This window comes from Ptychodera flava, chromosome 11 (assembly GCF_041260155.1).
Source record: "Ptychodera flava strain L36383 chromosome 11, AS_Pfla_20210202, whole genome shotgun sequence".
In the NCBI taxonomy this organism is placed as follows: Eukaryota; Metazoa; Hemichordata; class Enteropneusta; family Ptychoderidae; genus Ptychodera; species Ptychodera flava.
The window spans coordinates 28,084,380-28,106,908 of record NC_091938.1 but is presented as its reverse complement, the minus strand read 5'-3'; the positions used below and the strand labels follow the sequence as shown (position 1 = coordinate 28,106,908).

At 40.0% G+C, this 22,529-nt stretch overlaps 3 protein-coding genes across 3 annotated transcripts in view; 1 reads left to right on the top strand and 2 right to left on the bottom strand.

Annotated features, from left to right (window-relative positions):
* Positions 1 to 22,529, top strand: part of LOC139144460 (cubilin-like) — a 33,589-nt gene that overhangs the window by 5,598 nt on the left and 5,462 nt on the right. The window contains exons 3-5 of the mRNA XM_070715160.1: positions 15,456 to 15,575; positions 15,973 to 16,127; positions 22,370 to 22,463. Of these exons, the coding sequence (XP_070571261.1) occupies positions 15,456 to 15,575; positions 15,973 to 16,127; positions 22,370 to 22,463 (369 nt within the window). The remainder of the gene's footprint in view (positions 1 to 15,455; positions 15,576 to 15,972; positions 16,128 to 22,369; positions 22,464 to 22,529) is intronic.
* On the bottom strand, positions 5,746 to 7,782 carry LOC139144461 (uncharacterized). The gene has a single exon (XM_070715161.1). The coding sequence runs from the start codon at positions 7,780 to 7,782 to the stop codon at positions 5,746 to 5,748; it is 2,037 nt and encodes a 678-aa protein (XP_070571262.1).
* Positions 7,835 to 11,500, bottom strand: LOC139143999 (uncharacterized). The gene is made up of 4 exons (XM_070714637.1): positions 11,374 to 11,500; positions 10,950 to 11,057; positions 10,331 to 10,422; positions 7,835 to 10,148 (listed from the first exon to the last, which is right to left on the bottom strand). The coding sequence occupies exons 1-4, from the start codon at positions 11,470 to 11,472 to the stop codon at positions 8,471 to 8,473; spliced, it is 1,977 nt and encodes a 658-aa protein (XP_070570738.1). The 5' UTR covers positions 11,473 to 11,500; the 3' UTR covers positions 7,835 to 8,470.

The window sequence follows — 22,529 nt, the reverse complement described above, 5'->3', positions numbered from 1 at the left end:
GTTTTACGTTTTATACTACCGCCGCCTTGGGGAACTGAGTATCTGGAACCCCTGCTTGCCATCAACTGTTTCCCGGCTTCTACCAACCGTCGTTTTGCCGAGTGCTTGATGTTACGTCCACTGAGTGCATCCCCTGCAATGTTGAGTCCCGTTTTCAACATCTGTCTCCCTAGGACTTTTGCACCTTGTTTGAGCAGTGGTGTGGCTGCACGGAAGAGGCCTCCCAAAATACCGCCCAAGCCATATCCTCTCTGCACGGCTGCCCCCTGGAACGATGCTCCATTTCCCACCTGATCCAAATAAAACTTCTTGTATGTGGCCGGGTTGCTTTCATAGATTTTCCGTCGATACGGCATGGTTCAGGCTACAGTAGTGTAGGGCGTCGTTTTCTGAAGGCTAGTGTCACGATCACTTTCCCACCTTGAAATGGCACTTTCTGACCCGTGTCGTCTCTTATGTAGACTTCTACCGTATCAAATTCGCGGTTTCTCAGGGGAAGAAAGTATGGCGTGTGGAAGGTGTGGTTGATCATCTGTCCATGGATCCCTTCCACATTTTCTATTCTCAACAGGGGTGCAAAGGTATCTCCCACCAACTGGTCGTCCACTAGGTCGCAATACACATACAGAGAAGAGAGGTTTCGAACACTGAACATGAAAGGTGCATCGTTCTTCTGCCTCAAGATGATATTGGGATAAAATCCCATGATTTCAGCCAGACCTGGTAGAAAGTAGAGGCTGGTACCCTCACTCACATCAGCGGTTACTTTCCTAGACACCGGGTCAAAAGTCAATTGGACGTTGTCGGGTAAACCTTGCTCTCTCAGAGTGGTCAGTATACTTCCAAAATCATCGTAGTAACCTGCAGGTATTTTGACAAGTGTTTTCCTATGGTCTTGAATTTCGTACGCCAGCATGTTTCTGCCCTCGACCACATTGTACCAAGAGAAAGGGTAGTGTATGTCCATCAAGGCCACTTCCCAGTTGCCCCGCAGAGAAACGTGTTTGGGTAATTTCACAGTGTAGCCTGTCACTGCATTGTCTGGGAAAACATCCATGGATGAATTGCTCGGTAGCGTCATGAAAAACGGATGTTCAGCCATGATGAAAGTGGCGGTCAGACTGTGACTCTCCAAACAGGGTCATCCCTCTTATAGTTTTGCCAGATCCCTGACCCAACTATTGAATTTGGATGGCCAACCATACCACTTGACCAGATATTCAGTCTTGCCCTTTCTCTTTCTTGTTTTGAGTATTTTTTCCACTCTGAAGACGTCGTCCTCTTTCTTGACGACTTTTTGTAGTTCTTGTTCATAGAAAGTACCTTCTAATTCCTCCTCATCAAAATCTTTCAGCATGTAAAGGGGTGGTCTACTTGAGATCCTTTTCGACACAGTGAAGATTTCTTCTGTCCAATTTGGCAGATAACCTTTCTTGAACATACGTTTAGTTTTGCTGATTCTCACTTGTTCTCCCACACTGAATTTGAATTTCACTGTTTTCTGTTCATAGTCACTGTACAGAGTATCCCACACCTCTTTTTCATTGGTCTTGTTGACAGACGCTGGTTTTCTCTTGATGCTGCGATGCCAAGTGTTGTTGTAAGATTGCATTAGCTGAGGAAGCACCGATAGGTAGCTTAGGGTGTTGTTTCTGGTAAAGTACTTCCACATTTTAGTTTTCAGCGTACGATTGAAACGCTCAACCACAGAAGCTTTGGTTTCGTTTCCGGTGGTGAAAAATTGAATATCTTCACTCTTCAGAAATTTCTGAAATAGGTGGTTCACGAATTCTTTGCCTTGATCCGTTTGTAGTTTTTCTGGTTTTCGTCCAGTCTTCAAAATCTGTTCAAACGCTGCCACCAAAGTGGTTCCTCGTTTGTCTTTCAAGGAAATGGCCCAGGCATACTTGGATAAAATGTCAATGCAGGTGAGGATGTATCGGAACCCTGAATTGTATTTTGCTAGTGAACTGACATCTGCAAGATCAGCTTGCCACTGTTGATCCATTCCACCAACAATTACTCTAGCCCTTGGAAACTTCCACCTCACTGGTTTGTGTAATGTGTAAGTGTCCTGATGTTGCATCCATTCTCTCACTTTCTGACGGGTGGTCTTTATTCCCTCCTCTTTTGCAGCACGGTAAACAGCATCGATTCCTCCAAAACTTGCGGAATGACTTGGATCGTAATACACCTGGCTTAGGTGCTGATCCAAGTCCGTCAATTTGGTCACAGGTTTCATGTTTGATGACGATGGATCCAGAGCAGCAAGCACAGAGGCACCTCACCCGTTTGAGGACATCGCCAAGGGATAGAGAAGGTGGACAACACTCCATGACAGAGGTCTCCTTTGGAATGACTATCATCAAATTGTCGAGTGATGTTTTAAAAGTTGAGCCAATTCCCTGTCATGGATGGTCGATGTTGCGGTCTTGCAGCAGTTGAAATGACAGGACGTATCTCCCTCCTTATCTTTTTCTTTTTGGTGGATGATTGTCCAGCAAATACTCCATGATCACCTTCTTCATCATCATCACCTCTTGGCTGAAACAATCCTTTAGATTTTCGCTGAGACTGAATCCAGTTCCATCTTTCCTTGTTACCAATCAGATCTTGTGGTACATTCATGTCAGACAGCACTCGGGCAAATTGTTGCCACCCTCTAGGAGTGAAGGATTTCCTCCGACGTAAGGTGTCGTTGATGAGGTCTACCATATGAGTTCCAGGTAAGGGGTTGCCGTCGTACGTTAATTCCCCTTTCTCATTCCAATCCACGGAGTCATGCTGTTTCACTTTCTGAAGGAGCAAGTGTGCTTTTCGTCGGAGGGATTTTGGCACACTTTCCATCACATTCTGCTTCACACTACCCAAGGGCTTTGGCTTGTCTATGCCTTCCTCTTCCGTGCCCTTAGCTAATGGAGACCCTGAAGAAAACACAGCGGTAGTGGTACCCGTTGAAGTTTCAGAGGGGAGGATGCTGATTTGAACAGGTTCCTTCCTTTTATCAATGTAAGCCCTGTACTGCTGAAGAGTCTGTTGGTACAGTTTTGCCTTTTCATCATCGGTGATGTCTGTTCTTTCCAAGATTTGTTGCATCTCCCGATCCAGAGAGGACAGCATCTTCGTCACAGGGTTTGTTGTTTGATTCTGCTGTAGTTGTATGGTATCTAGTAATTCCTGTGGCACAAGTGCCATCTTCTTGGCATGTTCCATGGGCATGATGACAATTCACTTAAAGAGGAGACTTCCCAACACAGACAGCACAGGCCCTAGGACGGCTGAGAGAAATCCACCCCTTTGCACAAGTATCTTCTTCTTCTTTGATGTTGAAACCTTTTTATTTGACAGTGTGCGAAGATGATGTTTGTATTTGCTCAATTTCTTCTTTTGAGCAGATGACAGTGGGACACTTCCCCGAAGAATGTTCAGACAACATTCACAGAGACAATGGATTAAATCGTTACTGGCTCCCTCAATGATCCCCCTCTGTTGCTTTGGATTGCCCTTGGCTAACACAGAGAGAAAATGAGCATGTTTTCTCATTGCTGAGACATGATGAAATGATGGCATTTCATCTCATCATGTCTATTTTATGTTTTCCTGACGTAAACAAAGGCAGTCTCTCCTGGAAAGATGTTCGTGCACAGGCGAAGGACTTCCGGTGTGTTGGGTTTCAGGTCAATGAGGAGATAACCATAGGGTTCACGGGAGGCATCGGTGAAAGCTTCTTGGATGAAACGGGTGTGTCCTGGGTACATCTGTTTGGCTAAGTGAGTGATCTGTGATCCATCTCTTGGATTTTTAAACAAGACCAGATAATGTGAATTCAGACTCATGGTTCGAGTCTCTCTGCCTTGATGAAACAGATTTTGTAAGATAAGCATGACAGAGAGATTACGATGATGAGAACCTTTGGTGAACAGATTGGTAATTCTCTTGTCATTTCCAGTTTCTGACATCAGATCATCAATAATCAATAAGTTGGATTGGTGAGGGGAAAACATACTGTCCAACTCTTCAGGAGTGCCTTCAACAAAATGAATGCTAGGGACAAGGGCAGCCAGTTCCGTATAGGCAGGTTGATATTCTCCATAGCACCAGACAATACGCTCAGGAGATGGAAAAATCATAGTTTCCCATTCCTTCAGCAGTCGTTTGACGAATTCGGTTTTGCCTGACTGTGTGGGTCCACATATGAGAGCAGTGAATGGATGTTGTAGTCTTGCATCCATGATTGACTTGATTGATGTTGTTCAGACAGTAGACGAACGATTCGTATCAACTGGCACATCAATTGATGAGTGTCAGATTGTCTGGCCAGTTTCAAAAATCTCTGTCTTTCAACTTTATCTTCAATATTATGCACTTGTGTGAGATGATTTGCCAGTCTTACGAGATGTTTTGCATGACAACCAGGGTAAGGACAGTTCTTTCGCATTCGTGGCATGGTATACCAAGTTGACCAACTTGATCTTCACCATGATGTGACTTTTTTGGTTGATTTCCTTTTAGTCAATCTCTCCACTCAGATCAATGTTTTCATAACATGAGACTGGCTTCCTTTTGAAAATTTACCATAGATGATGTATGGCAGCACACACAAATACAGGAAGAACATAGGATTGGAGAAATCTCGATTATTGATGATCAGCTTCAAGAGTGTTTGCAGAATGAGACCCATCACGTCAAATGAGCCTTACTCTAAAATGGTACGAGCTTATACTAGAAAGGATGTTCTCATTTCTTGACAGAGGGAGGGCAAAATAAGGCCCGAGGGGCTAAGGGGCCTTCAAAGGGTCAAGACGGGTGGAAGGAGTCCATAAACAGGGAAAGTGTGATCTCATTCATCGACAAAGACCGATCTTCCTAGGTGGCCCTCGGGGCAGTAGGGCCCACTTTTTGGCCTTCGGGGCAAGGGGACACACACACATACACAAACAAACATACTTCCTCACTCAACAAATGTTTACACATAAACACTCACGAATAAATTCAAACCAGCCTCTGAATCATTTAAAATAAACTCAATTGATGTCAGTTTATTACTTTACAAAAAGATTAATCAGGAACTTTTGTTTGGTTCACATATAAAAAGTTTTTAAAGATGAAAGTTGAGATCTACAGATTATTTGAACTCTCTCTCTCAAAAAACGCGAAAACAAATCCAAAGTCAATATCTAAAGTTTCATGGAGTAAAATGTACATTCTTTTCTCTTTCATTTGCAAAATTTCATTTCAAAACTTCTTTTCTCAAAAATTCAAACACGTACATTACAGGACTTTAAAAATGAATGAAATTTACAACTCTAATAAACAGAATGATCAGATTTCTTTTTTCTTTAAATTGCCAAAACTACCTGTATACAAGATCACAAGTTTGACATTTTTTTTTGTTTTGAATAGGATTTATACAATAGATTCATCGATTGCTGAAACACACGAGCATTGTGAAAACAGCTTCACTAAAATTCTTTACATTATCCTCCTCAAACAACTTGAAATGCAATACTAAAATACAACAAGTTCATGCCTAAGTATAAACATTTACAATTCTTAAAATTTTCTTTAAATCAGATCTTTAAAACCTCTTGAATTGCAAAATACAATACCTTTTTTCTGACAAAGCATTCCAAACTAGTTTGATAACACAATGTTTTGAAATACTAGAAAACATTTGCCAAATATTTTGTGACATTCATTAATTGATATTTCTTGAGGGGGGGATTTCAAATACAATGTACAGTTTTAATAACCGTAGGGAAGAGTTTTGTAATTTCCAATCAGAGCTCTTTTATCATAAACTAGGGCATACTTTTTACTTTCACTTTTAGATACTACATTACATCCAACACGTTGGATTTTGACGGGGTCATTCACGGTGATGGTTGATGTTGGACAGGTGGTGACAAGACGAGTGATGGCATCAAAGTTGACGTCTAAGCTGTTGCGGTAATTTAAGGTGATTCCCCTGACTTTACACAGAGTGGTGTTACCTTTCCTGTCGGGCTGTGCTAGACAGAAGGCGTAGTTTTTAGCTCCCCCTGACACGAACTTGGTGATGAAATTGTTGGGAGGATCCAGTTCGTTGGTGAGATCACCCAAGTAATCACCAAGAGGTGGTTCATACTGGTCTGGTTTGCTGACAAAGATGACTGAATCAGTGTCGAAGTACAAGACCCGTTCACCAATGGCTTCAAGGAGATCGTACAATTTCAGACGAGCATAGGCAGTGGTAAATGCAGCAATAACAACATTGGTGTTTACAGCCCCCTCGACAAATTCATCCCGAAGCGTATGTTGAACAGCAACCATGTCGTCATTGACGAAAGACAAGTTGTTGACAATGTGTTGTTCACTTGTAAGCAGGCGGAAGAGTTCTGAAGGTTCTTTGATATACTGCAGCTGTGGAAAGTTGTTGCGTTGTGCAAACTTGCCCCACATAGAATTCAGCATTAGTTTTGCCAATGCTCGTTGGCCTGGATTTCGGTGAATCTTCGTCTTGTCAAGAAGGATTCCCTCTCTGTCAAAGTACTCACGGATGTACCGATCTTGGTCATCTTCTGTCTGACACCATGAAGGCCAACCACTACTCTCTTGTTTCAACTTTAAGAAAGTGTTGATGTAATCGGTAAAGAGCCCACCTGTGTGCGATTCTGTGTTGTACACTTCTCTTTCTCTGTAGTGCCATACCTCAAACACTTTGATGATCTTGTACCCCTTCTCGACAGCTTTGGCTAATTCAGGTGTTGTCCAAGTTCCCACAAAGGACCGCTGTTCGTCATTATGCTCACATGGTGACTGTTGTTTGGTGTCTGCACAACTTCTGCAAAGGGGAAACATCAGCTTCTTTTCCACTCGGAGGGGGAGAACAGGAAAGTAGAGTTTTCGAGGAGGCAGAACTCGACATTTCGCCAGACCAAAGTATGATTGAACGGGGAGTACAATGTTCTTGGTGCGGACTTTCGGATGTTTGATAGGGTACTTACAGTACTTGTTGACGTAGGGGTAGAGGCTTGTGAAATCCACGTAGTGAATTTCTTCATCATCAACACATTCGTGGTATAGTGTAGTGGCATTGGTTCTACCGCCAAAGAATGCGTCTCGTGGATGAAGGGGCTCCTGTAGGTCAAGTGACTTGACGAATTCTTGCAGTTCTTGGTTTTCATGAATTTCTTTCTTGAAGTCACACTCCCACTTTTCAATCACTCTAAAGCCATGGCAACGTAGAAATCGCATCTTATCTTGGGTACTTTGGTAAAGGTCTGCCATCGTCTTCTCGACTTTAGTGTTGACAATGTCATGGTCTTCATAGCATCGAGGACAGCCATGGTAGTAGCAACCGTGCATCTCATACACTGTGTTGCTTTCTTCGTCATAACCATCTACCCAATAGCGGTCAATTTTCTTCTCACCTCCATTGTGGACGTGTTGAATGTTGACATCATTCTTGAATGTAATCCACTCTAACCACTGCAATGCAATGACAGATTGATTTCTTCGTTGGATGTAACCATGGTCTGGAATGACCCCGATGGTATCTTTCTTGAGAAAATTCTTGCGTAAAACGACATTGCAGGCTGATGCGATGGTCACACAATCTCTGAACGGATCCACACCATTCTGTTGTTTGAACATGTCTTGAAATTTCAAACAACTTCTCCTCAGGATGTCTACATCACTTCTGCAGTAGTCTTCAAGCTCTTGTCTCAGGTTGAAAGGGCGGTTTTTCAATCTTTCATCTTCATACCACTTTAGGAATTTCTCTCTCGCATGCTGTTTCATGCCATCAGGAACGTAGTATCTGGAATCGGGGAGAGGACCGACGTAACTTGATTCTCTGCTGTATTGAAGAAATGGGGGAAGTAGCCTTTGTGCAGTTCATTCAGCTCAAACATGTCGGGAAGTTGAGCCAAAGCCACAGGTAGGAAATTATAAGAGTCAATGAACTTGATGTTTAAGTGGGGGATGTAGATGCGCATGATTTTGGTTCCATTGAGAAGGACTTCAGGTTGGACGTTGTTCTCATGGCAGTATTGCAGTATGAATTGTCCTTCATAACCTTGTAGATTGTGTGCGATGAAAGTACTGATGGCATTTTCTTCTGTGAGGGCCCAATCGCAAAACTCTTGCTTGGTGTTGGGACCGTTGAACACTTGCTCTGAACATGACTCAGACTGGACAATGCACAAGTTGGGTACATGGACGCCCTCATCTTGGGTACATTCAAAATCGAAGAAATAGTACTTCATCTCTTCTTCACTGCTTTCTTCTTCTCCTTCTTCAGCTTCAAAGTCGAATAAGTCAACATCATCGTCATGAATACTATCTCTGGTGGACTTCTTCTTCTTTTTCACGTGGATGGGCTGGATGTAGCATAAATGGTCACTGTCTTGGTACCGTCTACATACTCTGCAGTATTTTTCACCACAATTGTGGTCATCATCTTTCTTTCTGTTTTCCCAATTGATGGTTACACCACACAAATTGCAGCGACGAATGATTTGACATGTTGCATATTGAGCGAGGGGACCAGGTGTTTTATGGTTGTTGAAGCATTGTTGACTTTGAAAGTAGCGATGACAATCTTTGCAGTAGACCTGATTATCTGTTGCTGGACATACAGATGGAACATGGCAACACTTGCAGAAAACTTCACAGATGTGATCATGCTTTTTTGGTACCCTTTGTGACAGTGGTGACAGTAATAGTTTCTCTGTAGAAATGCAGGCATTGATGTGATGACATCATAGTGATTGTTATGATGGTACAGGTAAATATTGTGTTCAGCGGTGGCCTTTCCCTGATAAGCAAGTGAACCCAACGTCTCATCTGAAATAACATGGATTCGATAGGATGGAAGGACAGCTTGTAATTTGTCAAGTTCTTCATGTCCACATGGCCCTGATGAAATACCTGCTTTGGCAATGAGTTCGGATGCTCGTCTTTTCTGCTCTGGTCGTCCCGTTCGCACATTGTCCCATCCTGGATCACTGTTACGGTTGATGTGGGCTGTTGCTGTCACTATAGCTCGTGCACAGCATAATTCATCGGTGTTAGTGATGCGAATGATACTTCTCATCAGTCGGAGGCGACGGGCTATGTTGACAGGTCTCCATCCCCACCTCTTTCCCGTCCCAACAGGCATGTGCACATGAATGAAGTTGATATGAACACTGTCATCTAGGGTGAATTCTTCATAGGACTGCAGTACACGTTCAATTTCGCCCAACACTCTGTCCACAGTCAGTTCTTGAACAGGGGAAAAAGGTAACCAGATTTGATAGGGAAGGGACGGACTTTCAAGTGTAATGCGTACTCTGTCCCTGGGAGAGATGCCATGGGTGAGTCGGCTAATAATACTCTCAAAGACATCTTGTAGCACAACCATCACTTGCACGAAACCACGCACCGGTTGGATGTCATTGAATTGTATCTCGTAGTCATGAGCTGTAGCATTGAATTTCTTCACTTGTCGTTCACGGACACGTATGATGCTGTAATACTTTGCGCCGCTGTCTTCATCTGATGGCGAATCTTCTGACGGCAGGTCATCAGTTGACCCCCCGCCAATCTGACGTGTTGGATGTGATGAGGGGGAAGAACTTTGTGTGGAAGGCAGATGATTATTTGAGAGGAGGGCCTGCCATTTGGTATTAAATTCTTGGGTATTCATGGGGACAGAAGAATTTGATGAACACTGAGTATCTTGAATATTTGAGGGGGAATGAGGAATGTAGGAGTGTAGGAGGTCTTTTAACTTTACATTGAAATCCTGTGTGGCAATATTATCCTCGCTTTCTGTGATTTGGCTATGATCACTATAACAACTATAAATATCTTCGCTTTGACAACTAGAACTATCACTATAATGACTATCAGTACTATCACTATCACTATCATGGGAACTATGACTGTCACTGCTATGAGAATTATAACTATTGCTACTATTACAACTGCTATGAGAATTATAACTACTGCTACTATTACAACTACTACTACTACCAGTTAATGTTGATGTTGACCCCAAAGTACCGTTTTCTTCACTGCTGTTGGTTTCTTCTTCCCAAGGAAAATCCCACGCTGTCTTGACCATAACAAGATTTTTCCTCAGCCTGATGTATTGCTTCTTTGGCTTAGCTGTTGTTTGTCTATAAATAAAAATAAAACAAAAGTAAGAAAAAATAATAATTTTACAGAAATGGTGCACCATGAATGAAAACTTTAAAACATTACTATATTGTTCACAACATACAGGACATACATTAGTCAAGAAATACAGTTTACTCTTTTTCTATCACATGAAATGAGCAAGTAGAAAATTATAACTTACCGCAATTGATCTCGATTGACCACTTTATCTTCACCATCATCATCATCATCATCATCATCATCATCATCCACACATACAGAGTCATTGAGGTCCTAAAGAGGGGATAAAGGTAATTACAATCAGTACAATATGAATGAGTAAAAATTAAAAAATAAATAAAAAATTTGTATACTGCGACCACTCTTATGAAAACAGAGACACACACAAAATACTGATAAAGAATAAATAGAACAAAGAATATTGTGTTTACTCTGAACGGTTGGACTGAACACCGGTTTATCTTAAATATCAGCAGGTCACCACATAATTGCTGAATCCATAGATAGACATACAATCAACAGTGTAGTACCTCAGTGTACATATCTATCTCTATACAGGCAAGACTCCTCCGTCTATGTTGTGTTTACAAACACTTGATCTGGGTCACACTACACTACTCAGTGTGTCAATGACCGTACGCACACTGAACAAACGTTAATCAGAAATTCGAAACAATTTTATCACCCGTAGATAGCATTGTCACTTCGACACATCGGGCAACCCTGCCTGACAAACACATGCACAAAATCAACCATAACGCACAGGGAATACGTCAGTAGATAAATAAACACACACTCACATTATTTTCATAGTGTTGGTCTTCAGCGGCGGCGGCGGCGGCAAACACGGTATCCAACTGGGAATCTGTCAGAGACATCTCTTCCCACTCGACATCCGTGGTTACATTCTGTACAAATACAATTAAATAAAAAATACACATAAGACCGACGTTCCTCGAAAGAAAGGAGTTTGCGTCAATTTTATCACATGCAGGCAGCATGATCTAGGTCACACTGCACAAATCAGTGACAGTGTCCATGAACGCACACTGAACAAACGTTAATCAGAAATTCGAAACAATTTTATCACCTGTAGACAGCATTGTGAGCACAACAATGTCACTTCGACACATCGGGTAACCCTGCCCGACAAACACACAGGTTCACAAAATCAACCACAACGCACAAGGGAATACGTCAGTAGATAAATAAACACATACTCACATTATTTTCATAGTGTTGTTCTGCAGCAGCGTCGACGGAGGCAAACACGGTATCCCACTGGGAATCTGTCAGCGACAGGTCATCCCACTCGGCGTCCATGGTTAGCTTCTGTACAAATAAAATTAGATTAAAAAATACACATAAGACAGACATTTCTCGAAAGAAAGGAGCTTACGTCAATTTTATCACATGCAGGCAGCATTATGAGCGTAAAACAATGTCACTTCAATGCATCAGACAACCCCCGCACGACACACACACACACACACGTACACAAAAAAAACCCCACAAAAATCAACACACAGAAAATCAACGACAAACGAATATACAACAGTGCACCGGTTCACTCCTTGTTTTCGCTGTCTGCGCTGGAAAAACTTAAGTGATTACTGCAAGAAAGCGACCAGCAAATTAATATGTACACGAAGCACGTCTTTTCGATGAACATTTTGACTTATTCTAGCATTACTAATGAAGCTAAGCTAACAAAGACACAAGCTACAATTTACCTTAAAAAGGGGTTGGGTTAACCTCCGTGTCAAAGGTCTTGAGTGCACCCAGAGTTCATAATTTGACCTCTATTTATAAACTTTGGGCGGATCATGTCCATATTTGCCAAGATTAAACCCTAAACGGAAACACTCATTGTCAAAGTCAACCCTAAAAGGAAACACTCTTTGATACAAAGTATCTAGATTTTGGAACTCTGCCAGTGAACGATAAAATCTGTCAAATCTGGCCGGCCGCGCGCGAGGGACTAAAGGCTAAGGTAATGACGTAATGTTGTAAGCCTCACGCATGCTCAGACTGATCTACCGTCACACTCGTAATAAATCGATAATAATACTTACAGTGTTACGCGGCAGCCAACTGAGAATTTGTCAGAGAGAGAGATTATCCAACTCGTCATCCATTGTTATTGTGGTCGGCACTGCTGCACTGAAACTAGCTGACTTCAGACAGACACTCGATCGCGCCGAATGCCACGGGCCCTGAAGATACTCCATGTTTATATGTGGTATACAAATCAGGCCCCCTAGCATGTGAAATAAAGTACGTCTCCAAGGTGATGGGAAAAAGACCCCCTAACTTACCCAACGGTGCTATACCGTCTCATGTACTACTGGTATGTTTGACATTGACCTACATGATCCGCAGGAATTATTTTTTGAGCAAAATTTTTGCTGTATTTGTAGTTGAGTCATTACATTTGCTAATACTGGTTACGTTTCCTAAATACCAAACGAATAAATTCAATCGTGCCACAATGTTTCTTCTACAGAGACCACTACAAGTACAGTGAGCAGTGAGAGTTCGCGAGCTCGGACGCGGGGCCCGGGTCACCATCAATGATCGTTCAGTGTACAGCCGTCCGCTTTCGTACTTTAGACATTTCCATCGTCAGTATTTCCTATTTCAGTCTATTTTTAAATGCATGTTTTTTGTTTGTTTGTTTGTTTTTTGGGGGGGGGCATTCTTATAAAAATTTACTTTCGTCGCGAGCATCACCAATATTTGAATATGAAAACAAACAACACAAGTGTACATGCATGGTTACAGAAATAAGGTTATTTCGCAAGTGAAAAGAGACATCATTACTGCAAGCAATAATAAGTCATGCGAAGAATTTATTTACATATGTGACCACATTTTACCCAGTTACCCACAACTTAGCTCTGCGTAGCAGGGCTGAGTGTTACCGGCGTTTTACGGCCTCCCACCACATCCCTGCAGACTGCTATATACAAAACCACGCGCAGTTTCTCCGCCGAAAACGGCCGATTTTGAATCCAAAACTTGCATTGATCTTCGTTTTCGAGCACACCCACCTCGCCTAGGTACACGATGTGCTCAGCCGCGCCTGTAACCTTACGCAAAGCCTACTTTTCTCTCTCTATGCGAGGGAAGCGTTCGTGGGAGGCCGTAAAACGCTGGTAAAAAAAAACCCTGCTACGCAGAGCTACCCGCAACTTAATTTGGTCTCTGACGTTTGTAAATTTTCAGTGATTTTCGAAATGTTCAAGGGTCCTGACTGATAAGGATTGGATATTGCCAAACTGTCAGTTATATTTCCATTTGTCAATGTGAATGACAGATACATTGTTCGGTCGACCCACTGGTCGCTTGCGCTGTGGTGTGGACGCCATATTGAACCAGAGTTGAACTGTGATTCACTATGCTTATTCATGTGAATAGTTCGCGACGTGCAACAAAAATAGTGAAAATATTGTCAAAAGTTACAGCTACTATCCCTTTAAATTAAAGTGAAGTCTGTTACAATATACAACAAATGCCAGAAAACATTCCATTCCTTCGAATCTTTCGAAAGAGAATTTTTTAATGTATGTCTGTCAGCTGATTGGAGTGATGTGTATATTAATTTGATTTCAGTTTCTGTTAAGGTGCTTTTCGTTGTCCAGGCATGCCTTGAGTTGGATTTCCGCCTTATTCATGTCTGTCTGTCTGTCTGTCTGTCTGTCTGTCTGTCTGTCTTAGGTTGTTTAAAAAATGAAGGATTGCTTCATTCGTGTAACAGAAACCAAGTTAAGATAAACATCTAATCCAGTCATCAATATCAAATAGGCCTTGATTAAATGATGAGGACTTATACATATCAAAAACGACCACATATCAAATAGAACCTTAACTGTTTTAATGCAATTCATATCTTTTTTACTGATGATGATTTCTTTTTTCTCTACAAACACTTTTATAAGTCATCTAATTGTACAATTAATATTCTTGTATTTAAATTAACACAGTGTATATTAAACACCTATTGCCTGGTCATGAGGGCTATAGCGACCGTCTATTAGCCAGAGGTGCCGTGCGTTACCATTAACTCATCGCTATTCCCCGAGGCCGTAGGCCGAGGGGTATAGCGATGTGTTTCTGGTAACACACGGCCACGAGGGGTAATAGACGAGCGCTATAGCCCGAATAAAGACCGGGCTATAGGTGTTTTATAACACACCACATGCTCATGTTGTACTGTTATATAGTTTTTAATGATACGTGTTTTGATATTTTGCACCGCAACAATCCATTGTGACAAGTTTACTGGGCGATGTTTCCACAGCACTTTCAGTAGTACGTAGTACCACTTTCTTTCAAAAAATATTCTAAGCATACCTAGCGACATCCTTAGTTGCACCTTAATCTTTTCCGTCGATGAGTATTTAAGTTCCTACTACGCTGGTAGAATGTTGGAAAATGGAAAATCTGTTTTAGAGAATGTGTCGTCACCTATCCCGGACCCACATCAACTTCTAGTCACCCGCCATTGTTGCAAAGCTGCAGACGACACTACGGTCACGTGACCGGACACTTTTCCAAATTTGGTCAGGACTATTTCCCTAGGGAAATACCCTCTGACGTCACTTTTGTCGATCCGGTGGGGACTAGACGTATCTATTTTCTCGTCACGTGACGTATTCTGGCGAATCGCGACACGGAATGAGCATGTGGCGTGTTATAAATTCTTATATAAGATGAAAGCAACATACTTGGTCTGCTACTCATGAAGTCTATCATCTAATATTTACATTTCTTCAACGTAATGGTAAACAACCTTACACGCTAGGGTGATTCATTCGCCAACATCACATTTCGACGTTGCGTTACTAGTGTGCAATTCTCGATTGCCTAGTACATTTATGGACATTATATTCCAGTAATACAATGTCAACAAATGATATTTTGACAATATTGATACTGTTATAGTTAAACTTTAATGTGATAGTCAGGAAAAAATTAAACCTACTTGAATCCTATAGTACAGTATATAACTGTAACATTTGAGAAGACTGCGACAGTGTCCATATTATTTGATTTTAGTTTCATCCTATGAACGATACTTTTGATAGACAATAAAGAGAATGGTGCAAAGAAGCATGTAATTAAGAAGCCAGAAGAGATGGACGTAGGTGAATATGATACAAATCAACAACTCTAACAATAACTTGTACGTCTCTCAAAGTCTTGTTCACAATGGTATATGCGATTTTACACTCGCAACTTAATAAGCAAAAATAGATGAGTTCAACAAATATAGTGACAAGTAATATTTACTCTTCTAACAGTGTATCTTTCCAAGTGTGGCTTTGATGAAGTATTGGATCTGACTGTGAGAGACATTGGCTTGGTCAGCTATCTATTTTCCTGGCGTGAACGATGTCAATGGACCGTCAAGGTTCCAAAAGGTGTGCACAACTCCATATTTTCGACACCCGTTTTCTACAATCACCGTGGTCCCGATTGGTGACTTATGACAGTACGATTTTCACATTGACCATTTTATTTGTAAAATTTACTCGCAGAGAATATTTCTGCACTTGTTAGCTTTCAAATTTTGTAATGGAGATAGCATCGATGCAGTCTTTGTTATCGTCGAGTCGCCATCTGTATTAATCTTATATTATGGTCTACTTACCACACTTTGTGAGTTGTAGTTACAAAATGAACAAATTAACCATGAAGGATCACAAGTATCGACCCTGATCCTCATATTTCATTTGAGATCATCTTGTCCACTGAAGAGATGTCCTCAATGGTATGTCCTTGGATGAATTATCAGGCCTTGTTTTCCATACTCTGCAGGAAATACCATCAAAGTAGTCATTGAGTACTACTCTCTTGTCGGGGAATGTGCACCACCACGTTGTGATATCGATGTACTTGAAGTGTACGACAAATCTGACTCAGGGGATGATAAACTTGCAGCTGTGTGCGGAGATACCACTAATCCACAAGAGGTAAATTTAAGTTTCCGTTTTTGACAACGGACACTGAGAAAATGCACATCGACCTCAGCCGCGTCAATTATGAAAAGACCAAATAGAAGTCTACCGTTATAATAACAAGTAAATTAACACAACAACAGTGCGAAAAATCAGCGTTAAAATTGGTCTGGTGCGAAACCCTGATTTTTGGTCGAACCAGAAAAATTTGGCCCCGCAATGGTTCTTGGTGGTTTCTGTATCTTCAAAGCCTACTGAATCATGATCTGCATGATGCCACCCTGGCACCCTTGGGCATTTTAATATATTCAAGATGGCCGCCAAGATGGCCGCCAAAACATGAAAATGGTAATATCTCAGCTCTATGAAATGTTATCAAAGTGATTTTAGTGTCATTTGCCAGGTAAACAGGGCCAAGGAATTCATTTCTCTCATTGCCGAACATGTGCAACTCTTAAATTGCATAAAAATCCAAGATAGCTGCCAAAATGACCTCCAAAACAGGTAAAATGCCATATCTCAGCTCCATGAGAAGCTTTGGAGTCATTGTAGTCTCCTTTGCCAGGTAAATGGGGTTAAGGAACCCATATCTTTCATTGCCTGACATGCATAACTCTTAATTTGCATAAAAAAACCAAGATGGCTGCCAAAACGACCTCCAAAAATAGTTAAAATATCAAAATCTCATATCTCAGCTCAATGAGAAGCTGTTGGAGTCATTTTGGTATCCTTTGCCAGGTATATTAGGTCAAGCAAGTCATATCTTTCACTAGCTGACATGTACAACCCTTAATTTGCATAAAAATTCAAAATGGCCGCCCGAATGCCTGTGTCAGTATGTAACAAGTCATATCTCAATACACTTTGCCACTGCTTTTGGTGTCTTTCACCATGTTTTACGGGTCAAAGAATCGTTATCTTTAGTTATATTTGCTGTAAAATCAACTATGAAAATCTGAAATTGAACTAACAATCCAAGATGGCTGCCAAGCTGGTTTCCACAACAAATATCAAGGTATATCTTAGCTGAAATTGCATCCTAGAGACTAATACTGTGGCTTCTCCACTGGGTGACTGGGTACCGTACGTTGTGAGTTCGAACCCGATTGAAACCACTGTTCATTAGGGGTTCAGGCTGAAGGATAAGTTTTTTTCGTTATATAAAATGTAAAATATTTCATTGAAAGCCAAAATGACCACCCAATATCAACTATGGCCACACAAATGGATGCCACAAAAACATTTAGTCGTATCTTAACCAACCAAGCATTCTTGAGACCTATTTTGTTGTGTTTGGTCAGGTTTTATTGGTCGCAGGGTTTTCATTACTTGTTTTCTGAGCTGGAAAAATCTTACTTCTAATAGAGGGATTTTATCCAGCATAGCTGCTATAATGGTTGCCTAAAACATTACACCATATCTTAATTTATCCAGCATCTTCGACACAAGGTTGTATGTGTTTGAGCCGTTTGAGAGATCATGGAATTCATTTTCGTCCATATAAATTGTCAAGCCATCCATTTACATGAATTATATTATTCTTTTTCGACAAGAAAGATTCTTGTCTTTTCTACTTTTGACGAAAAGATTTCATGTAATCCCTCTAAAGATTTACCCTTAGCTTTGCAACCGTCATGCTGCAAACAATTTTATAGTTTCAGCGATAGGGTCATCCGTAGGGGCATCAAGGAAATGGATATCTTGCGCTTGACATCCATCCAAAGCACTGTGAACAGTTTCATTGCAGTACAATTACCCAATATTTAATTACATTGTTGTTGTTTTTATAATTAAACATAAAGACACTTTCCTCCTCCGAAACCAATCTTCGTCACTAGTTCAAATCCACTACCTGACATTAAAGGTCAATACTGATGAGCATGTGCATTTTCCTCGTGTCTTGCAATGAAACCAAAAGTACATAACAGTGTTGATGTGTTTCCTATCACACCACTTCTCCAAAAGATGGATTGAAGACTAACCGGTACTGTTTTGATGGCTTGTACAAGCTTTTATTGGACTACGATAAGAAACATACCAACAACCAAAATGTATGCATACAAAGAGCCACAACTGCTAGGTGCCCATGCTTTGTCTTGTTTTGGAGCAGTGGCCTACATGCTAGCCATTGGAGCCGCAACGCACTAAAACTGCTTCTAAAAATAACGGGCATAACAACTGGCACACACATATTATATAAATTTACAAGAAAAAATGAAAAAAGGAAAATATTGATGAACATGTAATATCCGTATATAGATATTCATATTTCTCTTTTATTTAATACTATTTTGTCGTTGACTTTGCAAAACCTTCTTTTTACTTTATTCTTAAGATTCCAATTGGGATACGACTTCAATAAAGGCTTACTTTACTTCACTTAACTTTGGCTGAAAGATGAATCAGTCAAATCACTTTGCACTTTAACTATTAGTGAAGGCTAACGAGCCCCTTCAGAAGTGCATAAATTCATTCCTTATGGATGTGCAGGTGGATGTGAATGGATGGCTTGACAATAATATGGACGAAAATGAATTCCATGATCTCTCGAACGGAGTCAAACACATACAACCTTGTGTCGAAGATGCTGGATAAATTAAGATATGGTGTAATGTTTTAGGCAACCATTATAGCAGCTATGCTGGATAAAATCCCTCCATTAGATTTTTCCAGCTCAGAAAAGAAGTAATAAAACCCTGCGACTAATAAAACCTGACCAAACACAACAAAATAGGTCTCAAAAATGCTTGGTTGGTTAAGATACGACTCAGTGTTTTTGTGGCATCCATTTGTGTGGCCATAGTTGATATTGGATGGTCATTTTGGCTTTCAATGAAATATTTTTACACTTTATATAACGAGAGAAACTTATCCTTCATCCTTTAACCCTTAATATATTAGTCTCTAGGATGCAATTTCAGCTCAGATATACCTTGGTATTTGTTGTGGAAATCAGCTTAGCAATCATCTTGGATTGTAAGTATCAATTTCAGATTTTCATGGTTGATTTTACAGCAAAAATAATCATAGATACCAATTCTTTGACCCGTAAACATACCGAAAGACACTAAAATCAGTGGCATAGTGTATTGAGATATGTATTGAGATATGACTGGTTACACACTGAAACAGGTATTTTCATGCAAATTTTATGATAATTAAGGGTTGTACATGTCAGCTAGTGAAAGATATGACTTGCTTGACCCAATATTCCTGGCAAAGGATACCAAAATGACTCCAATAGCTTCTCATTGAGCTGAGATATGACATTTTAACTGTTTTGGAGATCGTTTTGGCAGCAATCTTGGATTTTTATGCAAATTAAGGGTTGTATATGTCAGGCAATGAAAGATATGAGTTTCTTAACCCCATTAACCTGGCAAAGGAGACCACAATGACTCCAACAGCTTCTCGTGGAGGTGAGATATGGCATTTTACCTTTTTTGGAGGTCATTTTGGCAGCCATCTTGGATTTTTATGCAAATTAAGAGTTGCACATGTTCGGCAATGAAAGAAATGAATTCCTTGGCCCTGTTTACCTGGCAAGTGACACCAAAATCACTTTGATAGCATTTCATAGGGCTGGGATATTACCATTTTCATGTTTTGGCGGTCATCTTGGCGGCCATCTTGAATATATAGACCAGATATGAACTGAATATGCTCACAGACACCGCTATGACATTAGCCCGCGTGTTCACACACGTGAGCTAAAAAGGCCAAAGGGTGCCAAGGTGGCATAATGCAGATCCTGATTCAGTAGGCTTTGAAGATACAGAAACCACCAAGAACCATTGTGGGGCCGAAATTTTTGGGTTTTGTACTTCGGCACCAGACTAAATCTTTACAACAACCAGTTAATATGTGCAGCCGTCAATGTCGAAATGATTTTTATAACCAGATATGAACTGAATATGCTCATGTGTTTCACAACAGGTTCATTAATAGTCAGTAAAGAGACTAGAAAATTTTAGCATACTTACAGAACAATTTGACATACTAATGTGACCCTTGAGTGGAAGGAATGACTTTGAGTTTCACAAAATTACAAACTTATTTATCAAGCATTGAAATTGACTGCTGGTGACTCGACATGTATTGACATTTATCAGACACCTTTGACCTCTCTCAACAAGCAAGGAGATGTTACGCAACATTTGCAGACCTCAGGATAATCACTAACCAAAACACAAGAACAAAGACAGACATTGTATATTCTCAGAGCAGTTTAATTGAGCAAACGACCCGGAAGACAGACTTCTGATAAGACTAAATGTGCATAAGGTCTACTGCCAGAGTAGCTATCTCTGACGAGGATTTATTTTTTTATGTTTTTCAATATTCCTGTCAATAAACCCAACTTATACCAATATAATCGACATCTGTGTTAGGCTTGTAATAAGAACAATCAGATATCTCTTATATTATTATATGGAGCAGGTTTCAGCGACTTTCGCACAGTACTCTCAGAGTTAAATCACTAATTACAAAACTTTATTTAATATGTAAATTTGCTAATTATTAACTTGACACGCCAAATGCTTCTCAGTACAATTAAATATTTATCAGAACGATATCGGTAGTAAGTTTCATCAAATATAATGCTGTAATTTTGGAGTAATATCACTAATTACAAAGTTCATTAAATATGCAAACGAACCTTACTTAACTTCAAACAGCTAAATGCTTTACACCACAATTAGCTATCTGTCGGATCAGTATCTGCAGCAGATTTCATCACATTTGGTCCAGTTATTTCGGAGTTATATGACTACTTACAAAACTTCATAAAATATGCAAATGAGCTATTTGGTAACGTGACACTGCCAAATGCTTGTCAGTACAATTAGATATTTATCATATCAATATCTGTACAAGATTTCACTGACTTGATTGCCGTAATTAGAGAGTAATATACCTAATTACGAAGTTCATTAAATATGCAAATGAACCCTCAATTAACTTGACACTATTAAATGCTTTACGCCACAGTTAGATATCAGTCAGATCAGTATCCGCAGCAGAATTCATTAAATTTGGTGCATTTATATCCGAGTAATATGACAAATTATAAAACTTCATAAAATATGCAAATGAGCTATTTATTAACTTGACACTGCCTAATGCTTCTAAGTATAATTAGATATATATCAGATCTATATTTCTTGCACGTATCATCAAGTTGAGTGCTGGAATGTCTGAGTTATGTGTCACTAATAACAAAAGTTCATTATATATGCAAATGAGCAGATAATTGTTCCGAGATCGTCATCTGTGAAAAGTTTCATGAATTTTTGCGCAGTATTTCTTATATATGTCTACTTTGTCATTACCGTCTCCATAGGGAAACCATTGTACGGAAAAAATTGATATTGCATAACTTCATTAATATACAAGCCACACTCACAAAAATCTAATCACTTTTTGCAAGTAGCATACGGTACCTGTGTACTAAATCTGACTTGAATCTGTTCAGGCGTTTTTGAGTTATCGTGTAAACAGACACACACACACACACACACACACACACACACACACACACACACACAGACAGACAGACAGACATCGCTATGACATTAGCCCACGTGTAAATTCCAAGGAAAAATGATCAAATTAGAGACAATCATGTATGGAGTGGGCACTTTGGTCTGATCATCCTGTTATTTTTTAACAAAAAGCTAAACAAATTTTGTAATGTACGAAGATCAGGTACATCGAGAAATATGAGAATGAAGAATTGTACATGTCAAGTATGTACATATCAAAACTGTGTTCGCTTCAAGAAAAGCAGATAAATCATATACTTACGTGAGAGTTACCATTCCCTGCACACGATTGAGTTGATAGGTACAGTTAAGGTTACACAATGGCTTAGATAGAGAGGCCTACGGCATAAATACATATTCTCGCACTCAAATATAAAGGGTTGATTTTATTAAAAAGTTAAAGATGAATTGTACTTTTTTGCAAATAACGCTCAATTAAATCAGTAAAATAAAAGAAAAGAAAATTGAAACACATTTTGGTCAAACGATCACATTATTTATTTATTTATTTATTTATTTATTTATTTATTTATTTATTTATTTATTTATTTATTTATTTATTTATTTGCATGTTATAATTATTTTGAACGACTGTGTTGTTTGTTTACATGTGTTGTGACAATACGAGTCCCTGAGTGCATCACTCTTTCAATTTATTTCCTGAGAACAAATCTCATTGATAGATTGATCGACTGATTGCTTATGTTTCAGATTGTCTATGGTACTGGCAACCTTATAACAGTAGCACTTACAAATGATGACATGTATTTGCAAAACGTGTTCCAGCTGGTATTTTTACCGACAGGCAAGTCTCTCTCTCTCTCTCTCTCTCTCTCTCTCTCTCTCTCTCTCTCTCTCTCTCTCTCTCTCT